The sequence below is a fragment of the Halichondria panicea genome, chromosome 5 (assembly GCF_963675165.1).
Source record: "Halichondria panicea chromosome 5, odHalPani1.1, whole genome shotgun sequence".
NCBI classification, from domain to species: Eukaryota; Metazoa; Porifera; class Demospongiae; order Suberitida; family Halichondriidae; genus Halichondria; species Halichondria panicea.
Window position 1 is genome coordinate 2,822,448 of NC_087381.1, and position 17,982 is coordinate 2,840,429.

Sequence of the window (17,982 nt, forward strand, 5' to 3'; positions counted from 1 at the left end):
ACAACCTCCAGTACAGGTACGTGTAACAATGTAAAAGTACACGAAGAAGAGGACACCATTTGGCACAGTAGAACTATGATCTAGGATACAGAGTGCTCTAGTATTGTAACTGTCAGTCTACCTTAGCTTACAGAGAAGGCTGAGCCTCAGCCTGAGGTGAGAAACTTGCATGCATCATGATGTACAAGCTAAGGAAATCCATTGAAATTCACTAGCTTTATTCTTTTTATATCTCAGTACCAAATTGTCAGGTTTTCCTTTGCTTGGTTCTTGACAGTGTACTAGCTGAACAAGCTGAGCTCTGTGTGAAGATGGTTACCATGATTATGTTCAAGTGAAGAGGATGTAGGAGTGCCCGATCATGTCAGGCATCGATCATTGCTGGCTGGGAGGATTGTGTGGGACATGACACGATCACCACAGTATTAAATTAATGTAAGTGCTCGTTGTGTACTATGCTGTAATTACAGCGCCAACTCTGACTGAATTCCATCATTTAAGTCTTCCAACGGTTGCTGTAATTAAAAGATGTAATGTCAGGCCCAAGGCAGTAGGCTTTTCTTTTATTATGCACATGCATTTGATTTGTACTGTAGAGCTGCTGTAAAATACAGAGACAAAAAATTAAACCGTACAGTTGGTCCACTGCATACTACTAGCACTCAACACTATAATAGCTGTGCGCTTAACCCTTTCCTTGCCATTCGTGAAATCTGGAACAGGAGCGTCTTTAGGTCGATCAATTAGTGTGGATCCGGCCTCACCACGCCTCCATGTCATTCTATTAGTCTAGATCCGGCTAGCAATTCTAGCTGGGACTCCCAGTTCTAGCTTGTTTTGTTTAGCGTGTCAGAGACTGGGAGAAGATGATTGGCACTCCTTGGCTCCTTTGGATGTACAGCTGTCCAGATCCCTAGAACATACCCTCCATTTTGACGAGTTATCAGTGCATAGGGTGCTTACTAGATTCTTGCCAGCCAGTACAGTTCAAGCTACACACAGCACCGCTCAACTATTCTCTACCCCATTATCTAGCTAAATCTGGTCCAACTAGACAGCAGACACAGCTAGTTAATTCAGTAAAGCCAGGGGTAGCCCTACTTCTACGGTTGTTCAGTACCCACGGTAACAATTCCTCTGGGCTGGGCTAACTAGTTGAGCCACGCCTCCCAATTCTCAAGGCTAGGTACATGTCTCTGTCTAGCTGCTTCTTCAGCTTCTTGCTCAGTTTTGTGGCTTAGAGAAAGGCCAGCTACTCAGGGGGAAGAGTCGAGATGAAAGTCTGGCAGCCAGGTGACGTCCAAACGGTCAGTTATTCTTTCCACCAACTTTTTAATCTAGTCTAGTCCTGCTTGCACTGCTACTACTACTGCTACTCTTCCTAGCTAGTCAAAGGTTTCTTTTTTTTTATTTTTTTTTATAACTACATATGCACAAAGAGACATCAAAGCTTACATCAAAGGACACAGATTTTTAGCCTACTTGACTGATAAGGCCGTTACCTAGACTACAGTTTGTTTGTCAGGGAGGAGCTCACATACAACTTCATCTAATTCATCATAACGATTCGTTACCGTTGTTGTAATTTCTACAACAGATTGCCAAGGAAAGAGATAAGGTTACTCAACCCTTTGTTCATTAATTATTCATGAGCTAGACCTAGGGATCTTTTCCAGCTAGAATGAGCTGGTAGCCCAGCTGAAACGCAGTAGTCATTTCATGGCTCGAATAGACACTTTTACTATAAATCTTAAGTACAGTCTACTGTAGCTTGACTATATGCAGGGCGGGTTGAAGAGATATTTCGAAAAAAGGCTACTGAAAGCTCACAAGAGGCTGTTTTCCTTGGCTCTGGCCGCCATTTTTAAGTCGAGTTAGTCTACATATTATTATTTTGTGAGAGTTTCTTGGCCTGGAAAAAATAACGCTTCGATCTGCCATCCATAATGGTAAGAAGCATCATATAAGAGCAAGAACACATGCAGAGCTAGAAGTGTTTTTGGAAGTTTAAAATGACTACTAGTTTATGTTGTTTCTAGTAACTTGATGATCGCTCAGAGCTTCCACTGGAAAATGTTTTGAAGACTGATACTTGTCATACAGATTGACACACCGATATATTTATCTCATGTATGTGCTTTAAATTTCTCTCATGGCATTTATAGTTTCACAAAAATCATTATAAGAAAAATCATGAATATTTGTGAGCAAACTGTTTACCGCAACCTTAGCGCCACCATAATATTTTTGGGAAGTTTATAAAAATGATTTGGAAGCTGTAAACTACGCTCACTGCACACTCAGTTTGAGGTGGTAAATTCCAAAAAATAAGTGTAACACTTTCCTTTGATAGAGTGGTGCGGGGGCCATATGTTACACTTAGCTATACAATGTACATGTATTGGTATCTCAAGTATCTCAAGTACTTTTTTGTGTAAGTATATACACAGTTGAGTTCAAGTAGATGTTCAAGTAGATGTGACCTTTGCTTGTTCATCATTCGTTCGTGGTTAATTCTAAAGCATTATTATGTCTGGCTAAGATTATGTGTGTTGTGCAAGGCGCTGACTATGGTATTCAATAGAGGAGATAGGACATACACATGCAGGGCCGTAGATAGCTTAGGTTTGCAGGAAATATCAGCTGAAAATTTTTACTAAAAAAAAAGGTCAACTGTTATTTCATATCCGTGATCTCGCTTACATAATTTCTCCCACACAGAGACTGATGGAGACAACAGTCAAGATAAAATTGACATTGATGTATTATTATCATGTCTGGCCCCAGACCACTCCCTTGCACGTGATCTGACATGTGCCAGGGAGGAGTCTGGCCTCGAGACTAGGTTCCTCTCTCCTCCTTCAGGGAGGGCGGCGACGCCCGTCTAGATTGTTGATACAATCACAGATTTGAAGAGCAGAAGGAGCGAGGCCAGAGGGAGACGGATTGGAAACGGAAGTTACTAAACACCAAGTAAACACCCGCCGTCACCTTCGAGGTTAAGCCACTGCCACCAAACAAAGTGCACCTGCCCAATACACTCGCAAGCCGTCGAGTCACTGTTGCACAAAACAATAATATCTCAAAATCTAAGTTGTGGTTGAAACTGGTTGAAAAGCTATTTCACATCAGTATAAGCCCAGCAATGAACCATCCTGATCTTAAAAACGTCAAGTGTATTTCCTTGAAAGATACACGCCAAACCAAACCCACTATCAAAGTACACAGTCTTGAATGATTTGCGAGGTTTCGGATTAAAGGGGTCTGGATTAGCGAGGTTCTACTGTATTAGTAGCTTTATGTTATGTAGCTTTGGCATCTCCACTGAGGCATCAGCACCTGTGGTGCTTTCATTATATTAGTCTTTGTTGCAAGTCAAAAGAGTGTTCAGTTCTAGGCAAAAAAATTAATGTCTGAATGTGAAGATTATGTGAATATTAACATTTTATGTCGTTGTGTGCTGTGTTTATGTCTACATTAATTTACGTTGTTTTTATGTTATCAGGGCCTATTTTTCACGCTATTTTGGGATTTTCCTGGAAGTCATCAGTGTTATATACATGCAGTGATGTTTAATAATCCCATGCCGGAACTATAATCAACATGACTGCCACTATAATGCTAATTACAGGAGACTCAGTGCATGCACTCCTGTAATTATTAATAGCTTGATAATTATGCCCCCATATCATGCCCCGCCCCAATGGCACTATACTTAAATTTACGTAGCTTGTCATGATCATTGATTATAAATTATAAACATGCAATGGACGTACATGTGTAAATGTATAGAATCTAGGCAAAGATTGTTATTAAGAGGAACGACCACTAGATCTATAGATATCTATATAATATCTAGCTAGATCTAGATATTATAATTAAGGTCCCCAATAGCATCCGGAATTGAATTGCAACGTGAATGAACCACAGGACTTTACTTCATCTTCCTCTACTTGTCGTGGTGCATGGATCTTCTTCAAAACAAATGGAGCATGCATGATATGATTTCTTCATCAGTTGGTTTTAAAAGTGAGTTAAGTACTCGTTTACTTATTCCTTGGTAGAACAATACCTCTCTTGTATTATTAGCATGTGGAATTGAATTGGAGTAGGTTCTACCAGAGATAGAGTAATCTCTGGTTCTACAAATATTCTCACCAAGTTGATCTAACTGCTGACTACTACCACCCACACAGATTGCTTGCGAGATAGATATATAGTGGGTGGGTGGTATAGATCTATAGATTGTCAGAGTTCTGGGGAAAACCCACTGCACAAACAATAATTATGGTAGTCTAGGCTAGGCTGCTAGGCTTGTGTGTAGGTTAACCTGTGTGTAGCCCAACTATATATATAGCATACTAGCAGAGCAGGACAAACACCTGTTATTACATCAGTGCAAGAATGAGTACTCTGTCGGGAACCTCTGCGCCCGAGTACAAAGCATTTCGTGAATGTTACGGTGTTCTGGTGAACACTGTGAAACAACAAGTTGGCGAGACCTGTGATTCTTTATATGCTAAAAGCTACATACCAGAGACAGTTCGAGACTACACAAGAACGGATGGAATTCCAGACTTGAAAAAAGCTCAGAAATTGGTCGACTTTATTAGTGATGCCATTAAAACTAACTCCAATGTTTTCCGTGGGTTTATTGCGATACTCAAACTTGAAGGTCCGTTCAATGATGACATTGTGAAAAAACTGGAAGAAAGTTATCGAAAAGCATGTGAGCATAAATCGTTTCAATCTTCTGAAAAATCGAGTGACGTACACCAAGCTGACGATGGAGATGTTTCCTCTGGAGATGAGTCGTTTCATTCGGCCATAGATGATCGAAATGTATTTGTGTGTCCTTACTGCCAAGAGTGTTCTCTTCAACAGTTTTACTCAAAAGAAGGGTGTCCCAAGAAATCAATATCTCACAAAACTAGATCTACCAATCTCTTCCCTTATCTCGATGTGACAGGTCTTGCTGACGAACATGTCTTTGATTTGGAAGAAAGATTGATATCCGATACAAGAGAAATTATGATCAAGTTTTCTGATTTCTCGTTGTGTGTTAGAAAGTCATTGGAAGAAATGGATATTCCTTTAGACAAGTTGCAAGATTGTGTACTGAGTGCCGTTATTCTCCAGAAAGATCAAGGTGTGAGTGCACTTGATACCGAGCACAAGGAGAGGGTCCTTGCGGCAAACAGCCTTGCCAGAATATTCTCCATACTTCGAGTCTATGATTACATCTCATTCTTGAACTACCAAATCATTGAGCTGCTCATTCAACACCATGGAAATGCTGATGATAACAAAAGGCTTAAACAGTATCTTGTTGCTTTGAGAACCTTCTGCCAACGAAGTATTTTCGAAGTCCCTTTATCTGCTTTTTCATCACACAGGTCTCGTAAGACGGCCAAAGTGTTTGCGCTCAAATGCACAGAACGGACATTAACACTACAGGGAGTTCGAGCGATGCAAAACAATGTTGCTGAAATCTTAGGCCTGGAATTCAATGCTTTACAACTTTGCTCCGTCAAGAAAGGTTGTGTTGCGTTACACTTCTTGGTTTCCGCAGCTGTTGCTGAGCATATCTTCCCACTGTCCCCTTCTCAACAGTCGGCACTCAGTGAGATTGGAGCGAGGCTTCTCCCGTATGACGAAGAAAATGAGTGAGTAAAATATTGTAAAAAGTTATCCAAAACTGATTATACTGTATCTGTATAACTATAGCTTCTATTAAGAGTGTAGTGGAAATTTACCTTTGTTATATTCCAGGAGAGAGATAACGTTGGAACCTCAGTCACCCACCACACTTCCAGAAGGGATTTCCCAGTCCACAGCTCAGGAGATAGTGTGTCCATCACTCCCCAAAAAGTTGAAACTATCGCCCTCAAGATCTGTACAGGTAAACTTCAAGCAATTTAGTATGTGAACTCATAAGTGACGTATACAGGATGAGAATACTCTCCATACTGCGTGTGAAAGAGGAGACATTGAAACTGTGAAGTTGATGATTGACAAGGGAGCAGATGTAAACGAGTGGGGCATAGTAAGTAATGCGTGTTTGTACTGTTTTTGTCCGGCGTTGAATTATATATGGATGTAAATGAAGCAGTTGAGTAACCAAGATCTGAACATGCAGGATGGTAACACCCTACTTTATGCTGCCTGTAAGAATGGTCACACTGAGACTGCCCAGGTGCTGATTGACGGGGGAGCAAATGTGCACCAGCCCACTAGGGTACGATGTTTGTCTAATAATTGATAAGTTTTTCCAGTGGTATTGTGTTCTGCTAGCCAGTTCCTACAGTACATAACATTGCGACAGCTAATTGCATGTGTATATGGGTGGCTGATCATGAACATATTTGCTACAGGATGAGAATACCCCACTCCTTGCTGCTTTAGAGAAAGGCCACACTGATACTGCCCAGTTGCTGATTGATAGGGGAGCAGATGTGAACTGGTGGAAAACAGTATGTATACCTGTAAATATCCTGTGTTTATAGCTAAGAGTTGACAGTGTCACTCTCTATCAAAATGTTCGATATGACACTCAATTTCCATACTTTAATTTGTACAGGTGACATTGCCTACATGTATTAATTTTTGATTTTTGCCTGCCTGTCGGCTCTGAAGTGCTAGTAAACATATCTATATATAACCATGAGAGCTCACTTTGCTATATATACATGTACGTAGGATGGTAACGCACCACTTCATGCTGCTTGTGAGAAAGGCGACACTGAGATTGCCCAGTGGCTGTTTGACAGGCGAGCAAGTGTGAACAGTAGGAACTCGGTATGCTATAATATAATTGAACGTAAGCTTAAGTTACATACATGTACGTACGTACTAAAGCTAGTCTGCTCTAAAGGGCCTATTAATTGGTATCTATGTATGATAGTGTACCGTCATGTGAGCTCATTTTGCTATAGGCAGGGAGTACCCCACTGCTTGCTGCCTGTGAGAATGGCCACACTGAGACTGCCTTGTTGCTGATTGACAGAGGAGCATATGTGAACCAGCGTCACAGCCAGGTATACATAGAGCTACATAATCAAAACTGACAAGATTAATTAATTACATGTATTATTAGATGCGTTTTGCTTTTTACTAAAGCTATAGTGTTTACGTAAAATGTTGCATCATAAGGCAGACGTGTGTTATATATGACAATGTATAAATGTGCATCAATAGCTCGATCATAATAAACTCATTTTGTTACAGACAGGGAACACCCCACTCCATGTTGCCTGTGAGAATGGCCACACTGAAACTGCCCAGTTACTGATTAACAAGGGAGCAGATGTGAACAAAGGGAACACGGTATATGCTACATTTAGAACTAAACTATATAATAATTATAGGTGACATTTAGTGAGTTTTTCGTTTCGCCTTTTGGTCTCTATGCTCTGAAGGTGTAAGATAGTATTGATAAGTATATACGTACACGTAGCTACGTGTACATGTATGAGAACTCATTTCGCTACAGGACGAAAATACCCCACTCCTTGTTGCCTTAGAGAAAGGCCACATTGAGACTGCCCAGTTGCTGATTGACCAGCGAGCAGATGTGCACCTGTGTAATAAGGTATGTTCTTTTATAGCTAAACTGGAGTGTATACGATTATGGCGCCACATTTTCGAAGACCTATAGCTTTGATTTCGTGGATTTACATTTTCGAGAATAGCCCATTCACACTACTGGAAATAAACACATTTCGAGCAGGTCAACCCGCAAAAATTTTACAATAGTCAACACATGCAGTTTGCCCATTTGGTTTTTTAATCTCATGATCAGTAAGCATAATATAATTGTTGCTCTGTCTTTAGCCATCACAATGACTGAAATTAAAGATCTACGCATGCTGTTGTTAAATTGTGTACCGGTTGCGTAGCATTTTGGACTTTTATTATTTATAATTATACGTAATATACAGGAAGGAAATACACCACTCCTTGTTGCTTTGGAGAAAGGCCACATTGAGACCGTCCAGTTGCTGGTTGATAGGAGAGCAGGTGTGGACCAATCTAACAAGGTACGTACATGCTGCTACTTTTAGAGCTAAGCTGGCCCATGTTACATGTAGTATTTCAAGATTAAGAATTATACAGTAGACTCTCGCTAATTCGGCTCTCTGAAGTACGATAAACTCGATATAGAGACATGTTGTCTCTGAAATGCGGCTACTCGCTATTCTGTATACCGGCCAGTTCTTTCTTTTCCAAACAGATTTTAGTGTAATTTTGTACATTTCTTACGGCCGGATATGATGTTTTGGTGGATTTGAATCACACTTAAATAGAGAGCATTTATTTAATGACTCTTTATTCTCGAGACAGAACCGCAAATTAGTCATTAATTCTGAGGTAGCTATTTAGCCGCAGCTATTTCCTGAAATACAGCCACTTCGCTATTCCGGCCAAGCTGCACTGTCCCAAGGGTGACCGGATTAACGAGAGTCTACTAATTATAGCTTGTACTTAAAATATCTACACGTAAACATGCAGGCTTGATTGTAAATTTGATTGCAAACTGATATAATTTGGACCTCTGCTATATATAGGAAGGAAATACACCACTCCTTGTTGCTTTGGAGAAAGGCCACATTGAGACCGCTCAGTTGCTGGTTGACAGGGGAGCAGATGTGGACCAATCTAACAATGTATGATCTAAACTGGCCTGTTATGTCACGATTAATTTATACCAGATAATCAGTCAGCATTGTAATTGCTCAGTGTACATTGAAGCTACATAGCTTTTACGTATAGCTTAATTGTTTGCAAACTGGACCTCTGCTACGTACAGGAAGGAAATACACCGCTCCTTGTTGCCTTAGAGAAAGGCCACATTGAGACCGCCCAGTTGCTGATTGATGGGGGAGCAGATATGTATCATTGCAACAAGGTACGCGCGTTTCTTTTAGTGGCCCTCTGTTAAGGAGTTAAGTTTGCCAGATTTTTTAGAATCATATTTATTCAGTGTTTAAAAGACCTAGCAGTATACATGTAATTATGTCAAATGTGTGCAACATAAAATAGCCATGCATGCATCAGTGTGCAATACTGGCAATAATTAGCGGACCACAAACTGATTTTGGACTTTTGCTATAATTATACAGGAAGAAAATACACCACTCCATATTGCCCTAAAGAAAGGCATCACTAAGACTGCCCAATTGCTGATTCACAGAGGAAAAAATGTGAACAGGTGTAACCTGGTACGTACGTCAATATGTTCGTATTTGGCTCAGTTTACCATTTTACTGAATTGCCCACAGTATGGTAAATATACAGTAATAAATAGAGTCTACTTAAATTTGCTATAGGAAGGAAACACCCCACTCCACGTTACCTGTGAGAATGGCGATACTAAGACTGCCCAGTTGCTGATTAAGAAAGGAGCAGTTGTGCACCAGTGTAACAAGGTATATGCATGTTCCTTCTAGAGCTGATAATACATGTACACTAGCGCATCATTAGAAATGGCAAGATTTAAGTCAGTTTAGCATAATTTGAGGTTTAATAAACATACGCATACGTAATTATTGCCACGTACTACATGGATGATTGTATATAGCCATGCTGCGTTAAGATCTATACCGTACATATACTGTATATCACAGTACTAAGACATGTCAAAAGGCAATCCAGCTATAGGACCACGGATGCATGTGTATATCCATATAATAGTTATAGACTGAGTCCAAGGTCTCTATGGGGTTTTGAGACCTGAAGGCCCGAGGCTGTAGCATCTCGAGCGTAGCGAGGGTGCTACTAAGGGCCTGAGGGTCTCAAAACTCCATAGTGACCGTTGACGAGGCCTATAACTGGTTTAGAATAGTGCTAAGCAAGCTAGGCTATATTAGCACAAAGAAGACTCTGAAACCAAGAGTTTCTACAAGCCTCAAGCAACGTTAAAGCTTTGCTCTGGCTAGTCTACATAAAAAAACTCACATTGATGAAGGCAGTTTCTGTTTCTTGAGAATCACGCATTGCAAATAAAAAGTTGCTATTGTCATAGTAGTTATAGCTCTGCACTAGAGCACTAGCTATTGTAGCTGCAAGAGAGAGATAAAAGCTGCAAAGCGGCACTGCAGAATGCAAAACTTTAAAAAAAATTAATTTTTAATGATGCACTGTATCATCGTTACTATGACTTCAATATAAACTGTGTGATGTTGCCATGTTCCATACAAGTTAATCTTGACATCATCTTGCCTGTAGGCATAATCAGTATAATAGACCTACTTAGAAGACCTCAGGTCCATAAGTGAAATAATGGACCTCTCAGTGACCTATCAGATTGCAGTATTACTACAAGCATTTTCTAAGATCACATATTGTTTTTTCAGGAAGGGAACACCCCACTCCATGTTGCCTGTAAGAATGGCCATAATGATACTGCCCAGTTACTGATTGACAGTGGAGCAGATTTAAACAGACAGAACAGGGTGAGTTACATTTAAAGCCGGCCGAATAGGTATAATAATAACATTTAGCCATTATAATTATACAAGTCATGCAGTTTTCCATTTATTCTTTTGCCTTAACAATAATATAACACAATAATTTTGTCAAAAGTACATCTATAATTATGGTAGCTTATAATTATTGCCACGAGAAATTTTTTTTGCGTACATGCAGAAAGGGAACACCCCACTCCATGTTGTCTGTGAGAAAGGTCACACTGAGACTGCCCAGTTGCTGATTGACAGGGGAGCTGATTTGCACAAGTGTAACAAGGTACATGTATATACGTATGTTACTAAAATTAACGGCCCAATGTTAACTAAGTGTAATCACGATTATGTAGTATAGTACGTACATATTACAAATATATTAGCCAGTTCGCCATTTTGATCAGTGATTGCTTGCTAGCCCTTGCGGAATGGCATACAGTATATATATAATTATGTATACTTATGGCAAATTGTGCACCATACATTAGATATATACGTATTTTTTATATGCATGGATATCCACCTAAGCAGGATACAAACTACTTGTAATTTTGCTATACAGGAAGGGAATACAGCATTCCGTGTTGCCAGTATGAGAGGCGACACCGTCATTACCCAGTTGCTGATTGACAGGGATGTAAAAGAGGTGAATTATTGCTGTAATTTATGTGTCTGTACATTTTACCATCTGTATAATCATCCCATACATTTAATCTGTAGGCACAAGTTGAACCTGACACCACCTTAAGTGACAAGCTCGAGTCCCTTCGAAGATTTGATTCCCACTCATCAACCTCAGGCTCTACTCCTGGTTAAAAATTGTGACCACCTGCAAGGTTGATTCATATTTTGTTGTGTGAGTTGTATGTATATATACGCTCAATTTTGTATAAATTATGTATAGCATAGATTTGAGCACAGATATATTTTTGTAGCATTTTTATGTACACTGCATGTATGTAACTATCATCATAGCCATAGTGATGTAGTTTTACATATGTTTTGTTTGTGTATAATTATTGATAATACAAAATTAATTAAAGAAACAACAATAATTATTTAAAAGCAGATCGCAGTAACTATAAGGTTAGAGTTGTTCAACAGCTGCTAGTGTCATTGGTGCTTGTGGTAGCAACGGTCTGGGCCGAATTCAAAAGTGACAAACAAATCACCCCCTTTTCTCACATGACCTTTGTAGAAGAAGTCTTCCTTCTTTTGCTCATACCTGTATACAAAACATTGTATAGCAGCAATGCTTGCATGGTGCACGTATAATAGTAATTATAGGGACAGGTATGGTATAAGCAACTTCTGGAGCCAGGTTGCTTCTTGTGCAGCCGGATGCATGCCATTCCAGACTCAATTTTTGTTATTTTGGTTTGAGGAAGCTTTTAAAGTAGCTGTTTGTATATAGTCGATCTATACATAATTATTATATACAGCAGTGCTAGCTATAGTGGTTACAAATCATCAGCACTGTGTATAATATTAAATTGTGTACAGGTAAAATTATAGTTTTTACCCTTTTAATTTCTTCACATCCTTACTGCTGAGCCCTTTGAACCACTCCTTGTCGACAGCAAAGGGATGGATAATGGTGGCAAAGTTTTGTGAAGAAGATATCATTACTGGCTTTTCCTTGGAGCCCCTGGGTCTTTGAATTCCTGTAGTGGATTTGTAGTTGAGTACACAAGGCTGACAGCAAGCATAAATGTTACAAACTGCATGTTCAGTATATACAATTAATATGGCTATTTATAAGAACACAACATTATTGATGGCTTATATACCCAGAAATCTGTCCATGTTAAACTCCAGGATAATGTCATCCACATGACACACCAAGGTACAGCTTGTTGTCTCTTGTACCCAAATAGATCGATGCACGGGTCGTTTTTCGATTGACGGAACCCCATTTTGTTTTCACTCAGTTGTGACTCGAGTGCTATACATTCTAGTACCGGGGTGATTTTTAAGTCCGTATAGATGCTTTTATTCACTTTACACACTATTATAGGTTTTCCTTCGCCTCAAAACTTATGGGTTTCCTCATGTAAATCTCCTCCTTGAGCGAGCCCTTTAGGAATGCCGTGGTCACAAAAATCACTCACATCCACTTGTTGTAACATGAGATTTTGTTGCATAGATAGTAGCATGCAGAGACTCTAGTCTCACCACAGGGCAAAAGGTTTTGTCATAAAGTCCATACCATACGTTTTGTGTGAATCCTTGAGCCACTAATCTCGCTTTATAGTGCTCAACTGTGCCGTCAGCCCAAGTCTTCTTCGTGAAGACCCATTTACTTCCAACTGTCTTCCAACTAGGTGGTATAGTTTCATCAAGTCTCACACATCATTTTCATCTTTATTTTCCATTACCATTTTCTTGCTACTATACTGCATGGCTTCATTGAATGTGGTTGGGTCTATTAATGGCATACTGGTATGTCAGGCTGCCTTCTCGTTCTGCATGGTAGAGACCTAGCTTCTAATTGGCACAACATTTTGATTGATTTTCAGGTTGCTCGTCTTTGGATTGTACGTTATCGCTGCTCATTTCATCAATTGTGTCACTTGGGATTGATAATCAGTTTGTAATCATCAGTGATTACACCCATTACGGTGATTATACATGCATTACAGTGATTGATTACAAATCATTATACGACGATTACATGCATTACATTACGGCATGCAGGAGCACATTATGTATGGTGATTACACCCATTACTGTGATTACTGTGATTAGAATGCATTCCATGATAAATTCATAGTGCTGAGATAATATCTATTGACTGCATGTTGCACAGAATATCTAGCTCATGGCCTCTGCTTTGACATTGTTTCTATATAATTATTGCTCTTCTAGAAATTTCCTGTTTGCATGCATGCAGAGCATTGTCAAGAAAATTATGCTCACAATCAAACCCACGCATATACTGTATAATTATATATTGATAATTATGTGCATCATCTATTAAGTATTAGTGCTGATCACATGATCTCCAGCCAATCAGCTTATCTGAAAGCAGTCAGGTGACCATGGATTAAATAACTTAATCCACACTTAAGTGTGCTTTAAGTAGGTTTGTTAATTAATGCACACTTTTTATCAAACAACCATAAAGCAACTGATTTAAAATGTAGCTAGATCTAGCTGCCACGAGGCTAGAGCTCACGTGACAGCACTAAATCCTTTAGAACACACCTAGCCAAGTCACGTGTTTTAATCTGGTGCACTCGGATGGCCTCTCGGTTACGTAATTCACTCGGCTGCGCCTCGAGCACCACGTTAACCTCGAGGCCATCCTCGGCACGCAGATTAAAACACTTAATCTTGGCTAGGTGTGTTCTAAATAATACATAGCTACAAATTATTATAGTCAACTGTTTATAATAGCTAAACTATATATACACATGCAGCACTAGGATAGGTCAAGTCCATAAAAAGCAGTCCAGAAGTAAAATAGCTAAACTATATGCACAGCATGCATGCACTAGGATAGGTCAAGTCCATAAAAAGCAGTCCAGAAGTATATATTCCTTGTAAGTCTCTTAGCACCAACCCACGTGCTTCTTGGTGTACTCGCAAAGGTTGCCTAGATCATTGCTGTCCATAATGCAGCCACCTTGAGAAGAAGTGCAGGTCTTGCAGTTGGAATTTTTAGCAGTGCAGCTTCCCTTGCCATACCGTTGGTAGCACTGGCAATTTGTGTATTCGTCAGGAGCATTAAAAACATGTCCAATTTCATGAGCGAAAACCCTGTCAATCTGATTGGTCCCCCAACCGTCATTGCTGTACTGCATGTACAAAGGTCCGCCACCAAAGTAAGCATATGCGAAATGGCTTTGCTTGTACTTGGAGAAGAAACCAAGGAAAGCACCATTAGCACGACCACGGTTTTTAATATAATTTATTGTGCTGCTCTGTTCCTTCCAGCTTTACCAGCTGGGAAACCAAAAGCTTTGAGTGTAGGATTAGCAAACTTGTCGTGGCAAGATGCATAGCTAGAGCAAGAGGTTGGGTTGGAAGCAGTGATTCTTGCCTTCCCATAATACATCACAAACGACAACCTAACCCCATTTTTCCGAGCTTGGTTTGACCAGAATTTAAGTCCTGCTAGACATTCACTTATAATCTTCTTTTTCTCCCTATTGCTTATTGCTAACCTACCAGGACCGGAAGAAATAAAAATTAGAACGGCAATCTTCCCAGTCATGGTTTGGCGGTAGGGTGCATCTCCCTGAAAATCTTCGTCTGAATCTTCTCGTTTAAAGGCCATTGGAGCCGTTTTTTCTGTCCACTTTTGAATCGTTGGTTGTGGTTTCAGCTCATCTTCTCATGACATCCAGTAGGCATTAGCATGGCTTAAAGTTTCTGCTGATGCTGAGCTCGGAATATGGGCTGAAGCTTGACTGAAGCTATTCTGCTTGGCTACATGAGAGGGGACATTTGCAACCAAGAGGTTGTGACCAAGTTGGAGTAGAATGTGGCCCCCAGCAGCTTCCACTTCAGCAGTTGCCTCGTCAATGTTTTCAGTGTGAAGCAACATCTCCTCCATGGTGGCAGGACTCCTGTAGAGCAGATAACATTGAGTACATAATTATAGTACATGTATATAATATTAACCAATTTTGAAATCTGGCAGAAATTTACCCTTGTGAGTCTTGTTCGTGGGATGGCTTTGGTGAAATATCTCCCTCGATAACTGCTCCATTCTGAAGTTCACTATTCAAAATTACATACAACTTGTTTGCATTGTGACATATCGTGTTGGTAATAATTATACCATAATGTTAGAAACGGGTATTGATTTTTAACAAATTTTAGTGAATTTGTAATTAACCAATTTTGAAATCTGGCAGAATTTACCCTTGTGAGTCTTGTTCGTGGGATGGCTTTGGTGAAATATCTCCCTCGATAACTGCTCCATTCTGAAGTTCACTATTCAAAATTACATACAACTTGTTTGCATTGTGACATATCGTGTTGGTAATAATTATACCATAATGTTAGAAACGGGTATTGATTTTTAACGAATTTTAGGGAATTTGTAATTAACCAATTTTGAAATCTGGCAGAAATTTACCCTTGTGAGTCTTGTTCGTGGGATGGCTTTGGTGAAATATCTCCCTCGATAACTGCTCCATTCTGAAGTTCACTATTCAAAATTACATACAACTTGTTTGCATTGTGACATATCGTGTTGGTAATAATTATACCATAATGTTAGAAACGGGTATTGATTTTTAACGAATTTTAGGGAATTTGTAATTAACCAATTTTGAAATCTGGCAGAAATTTACCCTTGTGAGTCTTGTTCGTGGGATGGCTTTGGTGAAATATCTCCCTCGATATCTGCTCCATTCTGAAGTTCACTATACAAAATTAGTAGTTCAACATACAACTTGTTTGCATTGTGGCATATCGTGTTGGTAATCATAATTATACCATAATGTTAACTAATTTAGAAACGGGTATTGATTTTAACGAATTTTAGTGAATTCGCTAAATTATATCCGCGTTAATAAAAAATGAAAATGTACATTTGAAAGTATATATGCATGCTAAGCAAGCTATAGCTCTTTCATATCTGACTCCAAACTTTCCGTTCAACCTCATACTTGAGCTAATAAATTTGGCTGCAATTCCGTCAAAATTAGTACCCTAAAAACAGACTGAAAACGTCAGCAGGCTCGTTTAAGGTAATTATAATGTCAGCATAAACATACCGATCATTGATCAGCGACTCAAGTTTTTGAATGTCTCCAATTGGTTCGGGATGAGGCTTATCATCATCAGCTTTCAGGTCTTGCAATATCTCTTCAACTTCACTGGTATGAAACAAAGCAGAGGCATTCATGCATAATAATTACATGGTATCCCGTCAAGAAGTAGCTAGGTAGGTGCATGCAGCTAATGAGACTGCTGATAATGATATGAAACATAAGAATGGGTATAATCTCAGGGAATATATATATATATATATATAACTCACTTGAGCACAGTTTCCAGTTTAGCCTCTTTGTCAATCAGACCAGCTAGTGATGTGGAAATCATACAGCAAACCACAAGCAGCAGCAACTTCATTTTGTTTTGCTGGCTTTTCTTGTCCTTTGTTATTAAAGATGTCTTGAAATCTCTGAGAGTGAAGAAAGCTCCAAAGAGCGTGCTTTTATATAGTCAGGTACAGCAGAGAAGTCTCATGAATCAGCCGCCTTTCCTCGCATCGCTATAGGGCGGAATTCCGATCTGACCAATCAGATCAAAAGATTGACCAATTAGTGGAAATAAAGAAAGGCAAGAAGTGAATAAATTATGTAGTGGGATGCATTTTTATAGCTAGCCTAACTGTATGACTGTTATAGTCAGTCTGTATTAAAGCAAGTTGCATTCTTCTGGTTTATGACACTAATGTAAATACCTGGCCCACTATTCAAGGGGCTGGAGTCGAGGCTAATGGATGGTACTATGACTACCTTCATGCATGCATGCACTCCTGATGGTACTCATGAATGTTGTGTTGGCATGCAGGGGATGTAATTCCTCGGTTAGCTTAGATATAGGTCACACTCACAGAGGTTCAGGTAACAACAATCGATTATTCAAAGTGATCGTTCCGACACACATGCTATTTAATATACCGTCTTTGTTTTAATTACAGCACCAAAATAATGGAAATGGGTCTACATTTTGCATTTTGAACAACAAAAGAATTATTATCGAGAATTGTATTGTTCTTAGAATAGGGTAGCCTCGAGACCAGGCCGATTTTTAATCGGCCTGGATTCGAGGCTAAGAATAGGGTGGAGCTAACAAAAAGAACAAAATATTCAATTACAGTAACCAGATTGCCTCGAATATAGCCGTATTTATAATAGTAAGTACGATCAAAGTTCATATACGTTTGATGCTCACAAGTAATGCATGTACGTTAGTTACATTGTCAAGTGTTTATGTCCTTTCTACACTCCTCCTCAATTTAATTGACAATGTGATCTATCACTCCAGATTGATCGGGAGCTTGCAAAAAGCTTCTTGATAAGATCTTTGGTCAGAATATCAGCAAGCGTTTCAGTAGTTGAACAGTACTCTAGTTTGTTACTGACATGTTCTCAAATGTGTCAACATAATTATGCTCATGAAGTTGGGGATTCTTGACAATGCAAGGTCAATTGCATGGTTATCTTTATAAAGTAGCACCGGTGCTTATTAATTGTTTTGAAGAGTTTGCTTTTCGAGCCAAACAGATTTCTGAGCCGCTTTAGCCATGGCAATTTTAAGTAACGTGGTTAGCTTAAGTAGATGCACGGGCTGTTTTCGATTGACTTCACTCAGTTGTAATTCGAGTGCTATACATTCCAGCATCTAGGTGAGTTTAAGTCCGTATATAGTTACTTTTCAGTTTTAGGTGCTCTTTTCCTTTTGTCTCAAAACCTTCGGCATGCCTCATGTTAACCTCCAGTGGTCACATAAGTTTGTTCGTGTGAATTCTTGAGCCACTCTGTGCCATCAGCTC

General features: G+C 39.4%; 2 protein-coding genes across 4 annotated transcripts; one reads left to right on the plus strand and one right to left on the minus strand.

Annotated features, from left to right (window-relative positions):
- The first annotated feature begins 16 nt into the window (after positions 1 to 16).
- LOC135335778 (ankyrin repeat and KH domain-containing protein 1-like) lies at positions 17 to 11,482 on the plus strand. 3 transcript variants are annotated; one of them, XM_064531341.1, is made up of 20 exons: positions 17 to 156; positions 278 to 435; positions 2,722 to 5,666; positions 5,773 to 5,902; positions 5,951 to 6,046; positions 6,140 to 6,238; positions 6,375 to 6,485; positions 6,700 to 6,798; positions 6,936 to 7,037; positions 7,228 to 7,326; positions 7,493 to 7,591; positions 7,941 to 8,039; positions 8,568 to 8,666; positions 8,810 to 8,908; positions 9,123 to 9,221; positions 9,330 to 9,428; positions 10,356 to 10,454; positions 10,648 to 10,746; positions 11,026 to 11,109; positions 11,184 to 11,482. In XM_064531341.1, exons 3-20 carry the CDS (start codon positions 4,405 to 4,407, stop codon positions 11,277 to 11,279), a joined length of 2,970 nt encoding a protein of 989 aa, XP_064387411.1. In that variant the 5' UTR covers positions 17 to 156; positions 278 to 435; positions 2,722 to 4,404; the 3' UTR covers positions 11,280 to 11,482. The 3 variants fall into 3 exon arrangements, with proteins under 3 accessions (XP_064387411.1, XP_064387410.1, XP_064387412.1); XM_064531340.1 differs by having other exon boundaries at positions 54 to 156; positions 238 to 435; XM_064531342.1 differs by having other exon boundaries at positions 56 to 156; positions 238 to 435; positions 6,375 to 6,473; positions 11,184 to 11,472.
- Positions 11,483 to 14,201: 2,719 nt separating this feature from the next.
- LOC135335802 (uncharacterized) lies at positions 14,202 to 16,638 on the minus strand. Its single transcript, XM_064531374.1, has 5 exons — positions 16,462 to 16,638; positions 16,196 to 16,297; positions 15,770 to 15,841; positions 15,120 to 15,191; positions 14,202 to 15,037 (listed from the first exon to the last, which is right to left on the minus strand). The coding sequence occupies exons 1-5, from the start codon at positions 16,551 to 16,553 to the stop codon at positions 14,803 to 14,805; spliced, it is 573 nt and encodes a 190-aa protein (XP_064387444.1). The 5' UTR covers positions 16,554 to 16,638; the 3' UTR covers positions 14,202 to 14,802.
- Between the last annotated feature and the right edge of the window lie 1,344 nt (positions 16,639 to 17,982).

What these genes read in the sequence shown, in the direction of transcription:
- LOC135335778 (XM_064531341.1), top strand. Translation starts at nt 4,405, where the DNA reads ATGAGTACTCTGTCGGGAACCTCTGCGCCCGAGTACAAAGCATTTCGT. An exon ending in CGCCCTCAAGATCTGTACAG is followed by an intron (nt 5,903 to 5,950) that starts GTAAACTTCAAG and finishes TGACGTATACAG; the next exon opens with GATGAGAATACTCTCCATAC. An exon ending in GTGTGGACCAATCTAACAAG is followed by an intron (nt 8,040 to 8,567) that starts GTACGTACATGC and finishes TGCTATATATAG; the next exon opens with GAAGGAAATACACCACTCCT.
- LOC135335802 (XM_064531374.1), bottom strand. Translation starts at nt 16,553, where the DNA reads ATGAAGTTGCTGCTGCTTGTGGTTTGCTGTATGATTTCCACATCACTA. An exon ending in AAACTGGAAACTGTGCTCAA is followed by an intron (nt 16,298 to 16,461) that starts GTGAGTTATATA and finishes GTTTCATACCAG; the next exon opens with TGAAGTTGAAGAGATATTGC. An exon ending in GAGTCGCTGATCAATGATCG is followed by an intron (nt 15,842 to 16,195) that starts GTATGTTTATGC and finishes AATTTTGTATAG; the next exon opens with TGAACTTCAGAATGGAGCAG.